General features: G+C 41.0%; 1 protein-coding gene across 3 annotated transcripts; it reads right to left on the bottom strand.

Annotated features, from left to right (window-relative positions):
* Positions 1–1813: 1813 nt before the first annotated feature.
* On the bottom strand, positions 1814–13276 carry LOC127456039 (uncharacterized). Of its 3 annotated transcripts, XR_007899778.1 has the most exons (7): positions 12901–13089; positions 12091–12144; positions 11340–11991; positions 6395–6585; positions 5870–5993; positions 4727–5662; positions 1814–2367 (listed from the first exon to the last, which is right to left on the bottom strand). XR_007899778.1 is itself a non-coding variant. In XM_051724331.1 (6 exons), the coding sequence occupies exons 3-6, from the start codon at positions 11978–11980 to the stop codon at positions 5506–5508; spliced, it is 1113 nt and encodes a 370-aa protein (XP_051580291.1). In that variant the 5' UTR covers positions 11981–11991; positions 12091–12144; positions 13147–13276; the 3' UTR covers positions 5357–5505. The 3 variants fall into 3 exon arrangements, 2 of the variants coding, with proteins under 2 accessions (XP_051580291.1, XP_051580292.1); XM_051724331.1 differs by lacking the exons at positions 1814–2367; positions 12901–13089 and adding an exon at positions 13147–13276 and having other exon boundaries at positions 5357–5662; XM_051724332.1 differs by lacking the exons at positions 1814–2367; positions 12901–13089 and adding an exon at positions 12541–12659 and having other exon boundaries at positions 5357–5662.
* Positions 13277–13861: the final 585 nt, after the last annotated feature.

A 13861-nucleotide genomic window follows, 5' to 3' on the forward strand; every position in this document is an offset into this window, starting at 1 on the left:
AATGACCTAAATGTTTAAGCTCCAAAAAGCGCATAAAGGCAACATAAAAGTAATCCATACAACTCCAGTGGTTAAATCCATGTCTTTAGAAGCGATATGCTAGGTGTGGGTGAGAAACAGATCAATATTTAAGTCCTATTTTTACTATAAATTCTCCTCCCTGCCCAGTATTTGGCAATATGCACAAAGAATGTGAATTGCCAAAAAAGTGGAGATGTAGAGTAAAAAAGGACTTAAATATTTATCTGTTTCTCACCCAAATCTATCATATCGCTTCTGAAGACATGAGTTTAACCATTGAAGTCATATGGATTACTTTTATACTGCTTTTATGTGCTTTTTGGACCTTCAAAGTTCTGGCCACCATTCACTTGCATTGTATGGACCTACAGAGCTGAGATATTCTTATTAAAAATCTTTGTGTTCAGCAGAAGAAAGGTATGGCATGAGGGTGAGTAAAATGAAGAGAGACTTTTGGGGGGTGAACTATCCCTTTAACATAAAGGTAATGGTAAATAAAGAGGTCACAGCATCAGTTTGAGGGTGTTATGAGATGTTAGGAGCAGTTTTGTTCACTAACACTTACAGTAATGCTATCAGGTGTGTAATCACCATCGAATGACGCTTTTCTCTTTCCAAGTGAATGTGATAATCGTTTGCCTCAATTCTGATTCACAGTCTCCACAGTTTTCAATCAAATTACTCTGTAATTTAACAACTTCTTTTACAAAAAACTTTAGATAAATATGCTTTACAATGTCACTCTTCATTTCAGCCCACGTAAGAATTTTATCAATTCCTTTTTTGAGAATATTTTGAATCCAAAAACGTGCCGTCCTCGGCAATCCCCCGTTCATTCCAATGGGAAGTTCTGCAGAGCTCGTTAGAGCCACCAACAGTAACTGAGCGTGGCGGAGCTTTACACAAATTCTTATTTTATCGTATGTTGTTCAAACAGATAGTCTAAAATGGTCTGTAATTTTTTTTTTAAAAAGACAGATTTTTGTGAATTGTGTGTAAATATGTGAACATGATTAAACCACACTGGGAACTTATATTAAATGCAACATTATGATCAAGTTGCTTCTTATGTCAATAAATGTCAGGCAGATTTTAGTCTGAGTAACCAAGGAAAATGAAAATGTTACAATGGCCCGGTCTCCCTATAATCATATGAAACTTGATTATTTGGCAGTTCATTTGTGTAACACGAAGGTAATCTTTTTGGCCTTACAAACATCATAGTATTACTGTGAGTTCTGACTAAAAATGCTGACTTTTGCGTTTATTTCTCTTACAGGCATTACCATATTATGTTTATGGTGATCTTGACATTTGTGAACCTCATAACAGTTCCTCAAGATATGGCATTTTCTGACGACATGCATGGTGTTGCCCACAAAGCTGGGTGGCATTTAATGTGTTTTCAAACATTGTTTTCTGTATAGATGTTGGCCTGAATTTTCAGATTATTTTGAATGGTCAGGTATGAAAGCGTCTTATTATTCTTTTTAATAATTATATTTATCATATTTTTGTAGTGTGATATTTAGACGTAGATATAATATTTAATTACAAGAAATGTCTGTTTTTAAGATGTTAATCAGGTCTTTATTTATTTATTGAGATAAGCATTGGATTAATTCCTATGGAAATGTATGGCTTTATCTTTTAAAAATACAGTGCATTCCTGTTTCTTGTCTAGGTGCCCATCCTTGATCAAAACATATCTGAAAGGATTACTTGAGCACTTGATTCTTTCCGGATTTGGTTGCTGCATTCCCTGTGGACATTATCATCATTATTTTGGTCATTTTGTTTATCCTATTAATATAGCAAGCATCATTCATATAACATTGCATATTTAAAATGCATTATTTAACCTTTCTCAAACAAAAGCATGTTTAATTTTTCTCAGGAGCAGAATTATAATGTGGATACAAGTTCACTGATAGCTTCAAAGATGTTGCGAGTGCTTATGTTTGTGAAGGTTCTGGGTATGATTTGTCTGCTCCGTGTGCCAAAGCTCATGAGATTCTGCTCTCAATTGGAAAGTGTAAGTTAGGTGTCTGTACAGCTGTTTTCTCAAATTCATGATTATGCAGGACAACACACTGAAAGAATACAGGTTCCAGGAATACTCCAAAATACAGGAATACTCACCTTTTAGATACATTATGGACATTTATTTTAGTTCTATTCAACCTGAGCAACGCACAGACAGACAGTTTGTCTGGAAAACCATGACAGACAAGAAGAGGGATACAAACAGTAAAGTGTCCCAGTGCTCTTCGAATGCCACTTATCAAGGGTTTTAAAACTGGGGTCCGGGGACCCCCAGGGGGCCACAAAGGAGCGCTAGGGGGTCTGTGGAAAATTTCAGAGCAAGAAAAAAGTGTTCATAAATGTGAAAAAGTAAAAACAAATCTATAATTAACAAATTTGACACTATTGCCATTTCAGACTAATCAAAATGTTTCTGTTCAGGGTTATACATTTAACATTACTCAATTATAGGGTAGAAAAAAAGACATATTTTGTCATCAAATCACTGTTTTTCTGCCATTAATTGTACTTTAAAAATGCGTTAAAAAGCTATTTTATTATTCTAACCAAAATTTGAGACAAAATAAAAATAAAATAGAAAACAACAACGATTTAAACAGGGAGGAAATGGTTATTTGCACTTCTAAACATTTTTGCACTTTGTTTTTGCAGTTCTAAACAACAGAACTCATATTTTACATATTATAACTGAACTTTACAAATTTATATTATGCATTTTATGCTTTTTTATGTGGGTCCCACTCAGGAAGCACCCTGGGTGCTCAGAGGCTCGAATACCTCCTCCTACCCCGTTTTCAGGTGAGGCAGGATCCTGGAGCGCATTCCTCTCACAATGTTCCTTGTTCATTTCATTGCAGCCCTCTGCTTTCCCGTCGGAAACAATAAAGGTGGCATACGTCATCATGCTCCTCACTGGAAGGGCTGCTGATTGGGGAACCGCCATGTTGGACAATGGATGTCTTTGTTGCGCTTCGTTCATAGCATTCGCCACGGAGCTTTGCTGAGTGTTCGATCCGGCCCTGTTGCAATATGGATCAGCCAGTCACATATCCGCTTTGGTGGATTCCAGAGCTGAAGGGAACTTGATGGACATCGACGTGGCATCTGAGCGGCAGGTTCTGATGGTCTTTTGACGAACCTGTCACCGCCCGGAGGAGGAGCCGGGGGCCTGCTCCTCAGTCGCTGCTAGCTTCCACGAAGGCCGTTCCCCTGCTGCTGTTAGCGTCCACAGCCACGGAGGCCGTTTCCCTGCCGCTGCCAGCGTCTACGGCCATGAAGGCCGTTCCCCTGCCGCTGTCAGCACTCACTGCCACGGAGGCTGTTTCCCCTTCCCTACCTGCGCTTACGACCACAGAGGTCATTCCCATGTCACTGTCTGTGCCCACAGCCACGGAGGCCGTTTCCCCTTCCCTGCTTGTGCTCATGACCACGGAGGTCATTTTCCCTTCCCTGCCTGTACTCACGACCACGGAGGTCGTTTCCCTGTCACTGCCAGTGCCCACGACTACAGAGGTCATTCCCCAGTCACTGCCTGTGCTCACAGCCACAGAGGCTGTTCCCCAGAACATGTTGGTCCTCACAGCCACGGAGGCTGTTCCCCAGTCCGTGTCGGTCCTCACAGCCACGGAGGCTGTTCCCCAGTCCGTGTCGGTCCTCATAGCCACGGAGGCTGTTCCCCAGTCCATGTCGGTCCTCATAGCCACGGAGGCTGTTCCCCAGTCCATGTCGGTCTTCACAGCCATGGAGGCTGTTCCCGTCACTGCCAGTGCTCACAGCCATGGAAGCTGCTCCCCAGTCACTGCCTGTGCTCACAGCCATGGAGGCCATTCCCCAGTCACTATCTGTGCCCACGACCACAGAGGCCGCTCCCCAGTTGCAGCTGCCAGTGCTCATGGCCATGAAGGCCGTTCCCCAGTCTCTGTTGGTGCCCACGGCCATGGAGGCCACTCCCCAGTTGCAGCTGTCTGTGCTCACGGCTGCGGAGGCTGTTCCTGTCTGTTTCCCTGCCACGACCAGCACCCACACCTGAGCTTATCACAGCTCCGCCCCCTGAGCCACTCCCTCCTGACCCCTGTCCAGCGGCCGCCGCCCAGTACTCTGTCCCCTCTGCCCTGAGGCTGCCTCCCGGGCATCCGTACCATGCCCCTTTCCTTAAACTCCCTCCCTGATTTCCCGGCCCTGTCATTCTGTCAGGTTGGGGTTTTTGTCTGAAGGGGCTGTGACATCATCATCCCATGTCTTGTGTTTCGTGTACATTCTTTGTGTAAGCGCAAGGGTCTGGTTGTGAGTTACCGCCGTGCGCTCTTCAGTCGGTCTTGTTTCATGTCCAGAGCATGGTGTCTGGATCCTGACTTCCTGTATGGTTCGGTTTCGGTCTGTGTCGGGATCTGGACACTCATGATCCATGTTCTGTTTGTTTTGGTCTAATTGTGTTGACATTTTCTCCCTCATGTGTTTCAGGTGCCGCTGGCAAGTGGAATCAGCGTTTAAATGGGAACCCTGATCAAGCCAACTTTCAGCTGGCGAGCGGCACCTTGTTTGTTCCTGCCGATTTTAATCGGCCTGTGTGTCATGTTCTTTGCTGGACTGTTGAATGTAATGTGTCGTAGTGTATGGTGTGTTATCATTAGAGAAAGCTATTTGATGTGAAGTAACTTACCTCACTCTCTCTGCCTAGTCGGTCCTGTCTTGTGCATCCGTTTAGTTGCCCATCTCTGCCCACATGTCGGGACTGTGGTTGCCTTCCAGTTTGCTGTACGCTTGTTCTCTGCGCTCACGAGTCTTCAACGGAGGACTCCTCGTCTCTGCCCACGTGTCGGGAGAGTGATTGCCTCCCAGTCGATTGGGCGTTGTTTTCTGCACCTCACTACGCTTCAACGGAGGATTCCTATGAATCTGCTCCTGATTTCCACAATGCACACACTCGCCTACAAACACACTATTCACGGATTTGCTCACTGCACGGCCACAGCGCGCAAGCATCCTCAAACTCCTCCCCGCAACTGCAGCCGGTGACGGGATCCTCAGTCTTCACCAGAACAGTGGAAGTTAATATTTATTGTTAATAAATCCTTTGAACTGTTCCTCTGCTCTTGGGTCTCTTTGTCTCGCTCTCGCTTTGTGACAAACACTTTAAAGGCTTTAAATGCGAAAAAAAAAAAAAAAACATGTAAATTCAATAAATAAATCAACTAAAAATATATATCTAGAACACCTCCTATGACTTTCTCACCTTTTTAACCTCTCATGAGTTTGCATCCCTGCATTAATCAAGATTAATAAGTGCTGAAAAAGTATTGTTTATTGTTGATTAATGTTAAATAATGTACAAATACAACCTTATAGTAAAGTGTTTCCATGAAAACATGTTGAACTTGTATACAAATAAAGAATGAAGCAGTCTCAATCAAAATAATAATTTCTCACTGAATTATTATACTATCTATTTTCCCAAAGTTTTTCAATTCCCTTTTCTGTAACAGTTATGATAATATTTGTGTACACATCGAGCAATCCTAACCCCAGTCCGTGTGTGGCCAAGTTGAAGTCTAAACTCTGTGCTTTCACCGCAGTCACTGTGCTATGCAGCATCTCCCTGTTAAACAAAGAAAAAAGAAATTGTTCAGGAACTTCAACACAGTATATGAGAACCACAATGTTCAGAGTGCATTTATTCTTTTAACGTAAAGAGGAAAGATTTCCCAGATGACTGTCCAGATGTGCGGACATTATACACAAATATTTAAATGAAGTGATTGACCAATCAGAATCAAGTATTCCAGAGAGCCATGTAATAACTTACTTAAATTCACAGAGTTTCTTAATTGAAATGTCTTCATGCTGATGGTCCACTACTGAGATGTCATCAAAGGGAATTGTGGTTGCTGCCAGTTTCCCAATACTACGACCAAGGTCTGCAGCCTCACCTTTTCCAGAGATAACAGACAACACATGTTATTCCGAAAAGAGTATAAAAGAGTCACCTTATGTCCTTAGATAAAATCAGCACAGTTACTGTAAGTGTGCCCTTGAGGCTAACACCATACTTTGGTGATGTGATGATGCATAGACTGTTGAGTAGGCTGTAGTTGGCTTTGCAAAAGGTATGCATTTGAACTATAATTTGGCAAATGGGACACCCTGCAGTCTCACAGACTTAACGGAAGCACAAGCAAAAGCCATGAGATCACAAGTCCACACCAAAGGCACCATTTGGGACCTTTCTTGGAATTCAGTCTTTCCTCGTAGCTGACTCGGTGTAGTAAGTATCGGGCTGGATATGGCTAAAATAACACTAGACTGAGCTGAAATCTGCCATGTACTACACCTTCTGTGACTCTGGAACACAAAGATGTCACAGTTGTCGTTGGCCACAGGTGTATGCCAGTTTTCTGGAAATCCTGTCTCAGGGTGTCTTTCTTGTTCTTATCCTCCCTTAAATAGGCGACCAGAGAAGCTAGGGACATATTTTCTGGAGGCCCCACCCTCCTCTTCACCTCTCCAATAGACACGGGATATCTGCATTGAAAGATGAAAGAAGATGACACATATAGCTCTGGAAAATATAAGAGACCACTGCAAAATTATCAGTTTCTCTGGAATTATTATCTATCGGTATGTGTTTGAGTAAAATGAACATTTTTGTTTTATTCTATGAAGTACTGACAACATTTCTCCCAAATAGAAATATTTTCATTTAGAGCCTTTATTTGCAGAAAATGACAACTGGTCAAAATAACCAAAAAGATACAGTGTTTTCAGACCTTGAATAATGGAAAGAAAAGAAGTTCATATAAATTTTTAAAACAACACAATACTAATGTTTTAACTTAGGAAGAGTTCAGAAATCAATATTTGGTGGAATAACACTGATTTTCAGTCACAGCTTTCATGCGTATTGGCATGCTCTCTACCAGTCTTTCACATTGCTGTTGGGTGACTTTATGCCACTCCTGGTGCAAAATCACATTCCAGAGGTTTTAAATGGGGTTCAGGTCTGGAGATTGGGCTGGCCATGATGGTCTTGATCCAGTGGTCCTCCATCCACACCTTGACTGACTTGGCTGTGTGGCATGGAGCACTGTCCTGCTGGAAAAACCAATCCTCAGAGTTGGGGAACATTGTCAGAGCAGAAGGAAGCAAGTTTTCTTCCAGGATAACCTTGTACGTGGCTTGATTCATGTGTCCTTCACAAAGACCAACCTGCCCGATTCCAGCCTTACTGAAGCACCCCCAGATCATCACCGATCCTCCACCATTAGACGACCAGGTGGAGAATTGGTGAAGATGGATCAAGACCGTCATGGCCAGCCCAATAAATAGACCTGAACCCCATTGAAAACCTCTGGAATGTGATCAAGAGGAAGATGGACGGCCACAAGCCATCAAACAAAGCAGAGCTGCTTGAATTATTGCACCAGGAGTGGCATAAAGTCACCCAACAGCAATGTGAAAGACTGGTAGAGAGCATGCCAAGACGCATGAAAACTGTGATTGAAAATCAGTGTTATTCCACCAAATATTGATTTCTGAACTCTTCCTAAGTTAAAACATTAGTATTGTGTTGTTTAACAATGAATATGAACTTGTTTTCTTTGCATTATCCAAGGTCTGCAAGAATTGCATTTTTTTGGTTATTTTGACCAGTTGTCATTTTCTGCTAATAAATGTTCTAAATGACAATATTTTTATTTGGAATTTGGGAGAAATGTTGTCAGTACTTTATAGAATACAACAAAAATGTTCATTTTACTCAAACACATACCTATAAATAGTAAATCCAGAGAAACTGATAATTTTGCAGTGGTCTCTTAATTTTTTCCAGAGCTGTATATCAAACATAAGGATGTCAATTGTGAACAAAGGATTCAAATGAACAGGAACATAATGATCAAACATTTACACTACAATGACCTACACTTTTGTAACCTACTCACTTTGCAGTCACTATGATGAAATAGAATGGTATTGCTCTGTAAAGCCAGAAAGAATTAATTTGCTACTAAACGTTTCAGGAAAATGAAGTTAACATCAGGCCCACCCCTTACATGTTCATTTGTTCTGTATTTTGGATCACTTGAATGTGCTTTGAACCCCAAGGAAAGAGTGTAGCAATTTCAGCTCCATTCAAAGGGATAGTTCACCCGAAAATGAAAAATAATTTACTCATGTTGTTACTACAGAGCCCCTTAGAGGACAGAGGGGGATTTATTTATATGTCTGAAATAGTTTTGCATTCCCTCGCAACACCTTTATCTATCCCCTACGAAAATTAACCATGGTTTTACTACATTAAAGGGATAGTTCACCCAAAAATAGAAATTCTCTCATTATTTACTCACCCTCATGACATCCCAGATGTGTATGACTTTCTCTCTTCTGCTGAACACAAACAAAGATTTTTAGTAGAATATCTCGGCTCTGTAGGTTAATACAATGCAAGTGAATGGTGACCAGAGCTTTGAAGCTCCAAAAAGCAAAACAAGGCAGCATAAAAGTAATCCATAAGACTCCAGCAGTTTAATCCATGTCTTCAGAGGCGATATCAAATCAAATCAAATCACTTTTATTGTCACACAGCCATATACACAAGTGCAATGGTGTGTGAAATTCTTGGGTGCAGTTCCGATCAACATAGCAGTCGTGACAGTGATGAGACATATATCAATTTACAATAAACATCAGATTAGCACAACACAATTTAAAGTCTAATATACACATAATTACACACAACACAATATACAAATAATAACATACACTGTACAGTACACAATACACACAATATAGATACACATTATACAATAAAAAAAGTATATATAGTATATATAGAATGTACAGTAGGTCATATTGTACTGTATTGACATTCAGGCTGTCGGTTGATAGTCAGTTGTTAAGAGAGAATATATACACTATATTGCCAAAAGTATTCGCTCACCCATCCAAATAATTGAATTCAGGTGTTCCAATCACTTCCATGGCCACAGGTGTATAAAATGAAGCACCTAGGCATGCAGACTGCTTCTACAAACATTTGTGAAAGAATGGGCCGCTCTCAGGAGTTCAGTGAATTCCAGCGTGGTACTGTGATAGGATGCCACCTATGCAACAAGTCCAGTCGTGAAATTTCCTCACTACTAAATATTACACAGTCAACTGTCAGTGGTATTATAACAAAGTGGAAGTGATTGGGAATGACAGCAACTCAGCCACGAAGTGGTAGGCCACGTAAAATGACAGAGCATGGTCAGCGGATGCTGAGGCGCATAGTGCGCAGAGGTCGCCAACTTTCTGCAGAGTCAATCGCTACAGACCTCCAAAGTTCATGTGGCCTTCAGATTAGCTCAAGAACAGTGTGTAGAGAGCTTCATGGAATGGGTTTCCATGGCCGAGCAGCTGCATCCAAGCCATACATCACCAAGTGCAATGCAAAGCGTCGGATGCAGTGGTGTAAAGCAAGCCGCCACTGGACTCTAGAGCAGTGGAGACGCGTTCTCTGGAGTGACGAATCACGCTTCTCCATCTGGCAATCTGATGGACGAGTCTGGGTTTGGCGGTTGCCAGGAGAACGGTACTTGTCTGACTGCATTGTGCCAACTGTGAAGTTTGGTGGAGGGGGGATTATGGTGTGGGGTTGTTTTTCAGGAGCTGGGCTTGGCCCCTTAGTTCCAGTGAAAGGAACTCTGAATGCTTCAGCATACCAAGAGATTTTGGACAATTCCATGCTCCCAACTTTGTGGGAACAGTTTGGGGATGGCCCCTTCCTGTTCCAACATGACTGCGCACCAGTGCACAAAGCAAGGTCCATAAAGACATGGATGAGCGAGTTTGGTGTGGAAGAATTTGACTGGCCTGCACAGAGTCCTGACCTCAACCCGATAGAGCACCTTTGGGATGAATTAGAGCGAAGACTGCGAGCCAGGCCTTCTCGTCCAACATCAGTGTCCGACCTCACAAATGCGCTTCTGGAAGAATGGTCAAAAATTCCCATAAACACACTCCTAAACCTTGTGGAAAGCCTTCCCAGAAGAGTTGAAGCTGTTATAGCTGCAAAGGGTGGGCTGACATCATATTAAACCCTATGGATTAAGAATGGGATGTCACTTAAGTTCATATGCGTCTAAAGGCAGATGAGCGAATACTTTTGGCAATATAGTGTATATATAATAATATAATTTATGATAGTCTGGTGTGAGATATAAGAGTAAGAGTAATAAAGTGCAGTGCTGATGTATTTTGATCGTGGGAGATCAAGAGTTCAAAAGTCTGATTGCTTGGGGGAAGAAGCTGTCATGAAGTCTGCTGGTGTGGGTCCTGATGCTGCGATACTGCCTGCCTGATGGTAGCAGTGAGAACAGCCCATGGCTCGGGTGGCTGGAGTCTCTGATGATCCTCCGAGCTTTTTTCACACACCGCCTGGTATATATGTCCTGGAGGGAGGGAAGCTCACCTCCGATGATGTGTCTGGCAGTTCGCACCACCCTTTGCAGTGCTTTGCGGTTGTGGGCGGTGCTATTGCCGTACCAGGCGGAGATGCAGCCAGTCAGGATGCTCTCTACAGTGCAGGTGTAGAACCGTGCGAGGATGTGGCAGTTCATTCCAAACTTCCTCAGCCGTCTCAGGATGAAGAGGCGCTGATGAGCCTTCTTCACAACGACTTCAGTGTGATGGTGATAATCTCCATTTTCTCTTTCACATTCTTAAAGTGAAAGTGGATATTTATGGTAGAAAGGGATTGAAAAATTGATCTGTTTCTCACCCAAAGTGACTGCATCGCTAAAGAGGACATATATTAAACTACTGGAGTTGTATGGATTACTTTTATTCTGCCTTTACATGATTTTTGGAGCTTCAAAGTTCTGGTCACCATTCAATTGCATTTTATGTACCTACAGAGCTGAGTTATTCCTATAAAAATCTTCATTTGTGTTCTGCAGAAGAAAGAAAGTCATACACATCTAGGATGGCATGAGGGTGAGTAAATGATGAGTGAATTTTCATATTTGGGTGAACTATCACTTTAAACATATAGTTGAACTAAGGTATTTGTAGTAAAAGTAGAGTAATACGTACACAGAATTTTCATTGTTGGGTGAATTATTCATTTAACACACTTAAGCATGTTTAAATCCATTCTGCAGATTTTCCTCCCAAATCAGCACAGGGTATGTGAAAAATGTCTGTAGATACCATCCGTGCCTAGTTATCGCCAAAGAAAATAATTAGCACATTTCTCATGGAGCAAGCACTGAAATCTGTTTGGATGCTTTCCATACCTTCGTTTTCGGAGTCCACAAGACAACGGTAGGATGCTCTCCACTTCTTTGAAGACAGTGCTCGTGTCTATAGCAGAATCTGTGTCGGTGTGTTTTTTGGTTTCTGTAAGAGCATCTTTTGTGTCTTTGTTTTGTGCGTCTGTATCTGATTGTGTGCTGGGCGTTGAGTTAGTCTGTATAGCAATGCATGCGTTCACACGTGACTCTACAACTGCAACAGCACCTTTGTTGGGTTGTTCGTCCGTGTCCATGTATGTGGCCGAATCAAAGACAACATTCTCATTAGTACTGTCAAGATTGTGACCTGAGTGCTCTGGTTGGAGCCGTACAATACAGCAATCAATATTTCTATCACTCTTAAACTGAAATGATATGTATGCTCCACAATGATTTGCCTTGGACTTAGTTGGGCAACCTGTTGACTGACCCCTTGGGATCCTGGATCTTTCACACCTCCACTGGAAAAGGTTTTCTCCTCTTTTCTTCAATGTGGTGAATCTGCCCAGAGGTTCAACCGAAGCCAAATGGAGTTTCATGAACTCCGCTCTTGATGATTTCACAATGTGGACACTTCTTTTAATTCTTAGGTCTGTTTCTTTGCGCACAGTCTTGTCAATGTTTTCTATCCAGAATTTATCCATTTTACGTAATTCTATCAAAAACAGAAGTTCATTAGGAATGATACCGTATCAACGTGAATTACCAATTTTCATTGCAGAAGACACTATAGAAGTCAAACATGGAAACTTACATTTCTTCAAAATGCCAAACTCTTCCAGGCTATCGGGAGGTCTTCAAAAGATACCTAAAACAAGAAGTACGTTCAGAAAATTTGGAAACATAACAACCAACTACTATGAGTAAAACAAATCACAAACAGTACTTTCAATACAATACAACACTCCTTTTTGGAGTTCGACCAATGTAGTCACCATGAAATACTATTGTATGGCAAAAAAATTGTGTAAAGATCCTTCAAAATATCTTATCTTGTGTTAAACAAAATAAAGTAAGTCGTATGGGTTTGGAACAACATTAGGGTGAGTAAATGATGACAGAACTATCCCTTTAAAGGCAACTGAGAACTGTGTCCCTTGTTAAGAGGTGTTTTCAATACAGCCAGTTAACCACAAACTTTGATGTTTGAAAGAGTATTTGAAAGAAATACTGAAATTGAGCATCTTCTAGGTTTTATCTTAACTTGAATGATATCTCAGCAGGACCGTTTTTGCTTCTGTTTTCTGTTTATGTACTGTATTTGATAAAGCGCGCACTTCTCAGCCGGTAAAAGAGTACGTTCTTTAAGTATACACGTGAGTAGTATAATTCCGGACTTCACACGTGACCCGAAGATATGACGCAATAACAACAACCGCGAAAATAATCTACTCTGTATCTGTTAAACAAGCACCATTTAAGCAAAAGATACAACTTTCTTGGTAAACATCAAAGTCCCTGGTGTGTGTGTGTGTGTGTGTATATATATATATATATATATATATATATATATATATATATATATATATATATATATATATATATATATATATATATCACTTACAGTTATAAAGAGCCGTCCTACTAGCGGACCAACGTTCTTTTAAATCCTGCGTTTTGAATGTGACGCAGAGATATTTGATACTTTTTCTTATCCCAATTGAAAGTGATCATCCCTATGCCCTACCCACTCCAGAGGACAAAGCTCTTGATGTTGGTACTCTGAAGACAGCGTGGCACTACAGTTTGTATATACCCTTCACTAAAAATCTTGTAAATGAGCCCTTTGTGAAAAAATGCACTTTCTTACTTTTGTTTGGAACAGCCCTTCGAGTGGCGTCCCCTTCCCGAAGTGCCCTTCAAGGGCGCAAAAATGCCGTATGGAACACACCCTTTGTTTACCTTATGAGAGAGCTTAACGTCAACTCGTGTGTTACGACAGTAAGCCACCGTTTGCGGATACCATACAAATGAATATGGAGAGCCGTAAACTGACACCTTCCTGTCGCAAAATTGTCTCTTATAAAACAGCAATTTTATAGTAGTAAATTCCAAACTATATTAAATTGAAAATAAAGAAAATTTTGAAGAGCAAAAATAGGAGAATTATTATTTCATTTTCTGATGCCTTTAAAAAAATTAAAAAATCATTTTAAAATTAATTTCAAATTTAATCTTTAAAAACAGAAAGTATACAAACGCAAAAGGCAAGATCATTTTTGTATTATTATTTTTATTGAACAATAGTCAATTGCAATATAATTATAGTACACAAGGTTAAAAAAAAAAGAGAAAGAGAGAGAGAGAAATGAAAACATCCTGTGCTCTGCTGTAGGCCAAAGTCTTTTTAGCAAGTCAGGTCACTCAGTGACCATTTTTGGAATTCTCCCGGCCATCTTATTTTTCAATGCAAACAAGTGGCATACAAGTGCAGCTTCTATCTACTTGAATGGGGAAAGACCGAAATCTCTAAAACAGTTGGTCAAGTTTACAATCAAAGAACATATTTCAAATTATCAGTTAAA

The sequence above is a fragment of the Myxocyprinus asiaticus genome, chromosome 18 (genome assembly GCF_019703515.2).
Source record: "Myxocyprinus asiaticus isolate MX2 ecotype Aquarium Trade chromosome 18, UBuf_Myxa_2, whole genome shotgun sequence".
Lineage (NCBI taxonomy): Eukaryota > Metazoa > Chordata > Actinopteri > Cypriniformes > Catostomidae > Myxocyprinus > Myxocyprinus asiaticus.

What these genes read in the sequence shown, in the direction of transcription:
- LOC127456039 (XM_051724331.1), bottom strand. Translation starts at nt 11,980, where the DNA reads ATGGATAAATTCTGGATAGAAAACATTGACAAGACTGTGCGCAAAGAA. An exon ending in TGTGGACTCCGAAAACGAAG is followed by an intron (nt 6,586 to 11,339) that starts GTATGGAAAGCA and finishes CTTTCAATGCAG; the next exon opens with ATATCCCGTGTCTATTGGAG. An exon ending in AAGAAACTCTGTGAATTTAA is followed by an intron (nt 5,663 to 5,869) that starts GTAAGTTATTAC and finishes TTTGTTTAACAG; the next exon opens with GGAGATGCTGCATAGCACAG.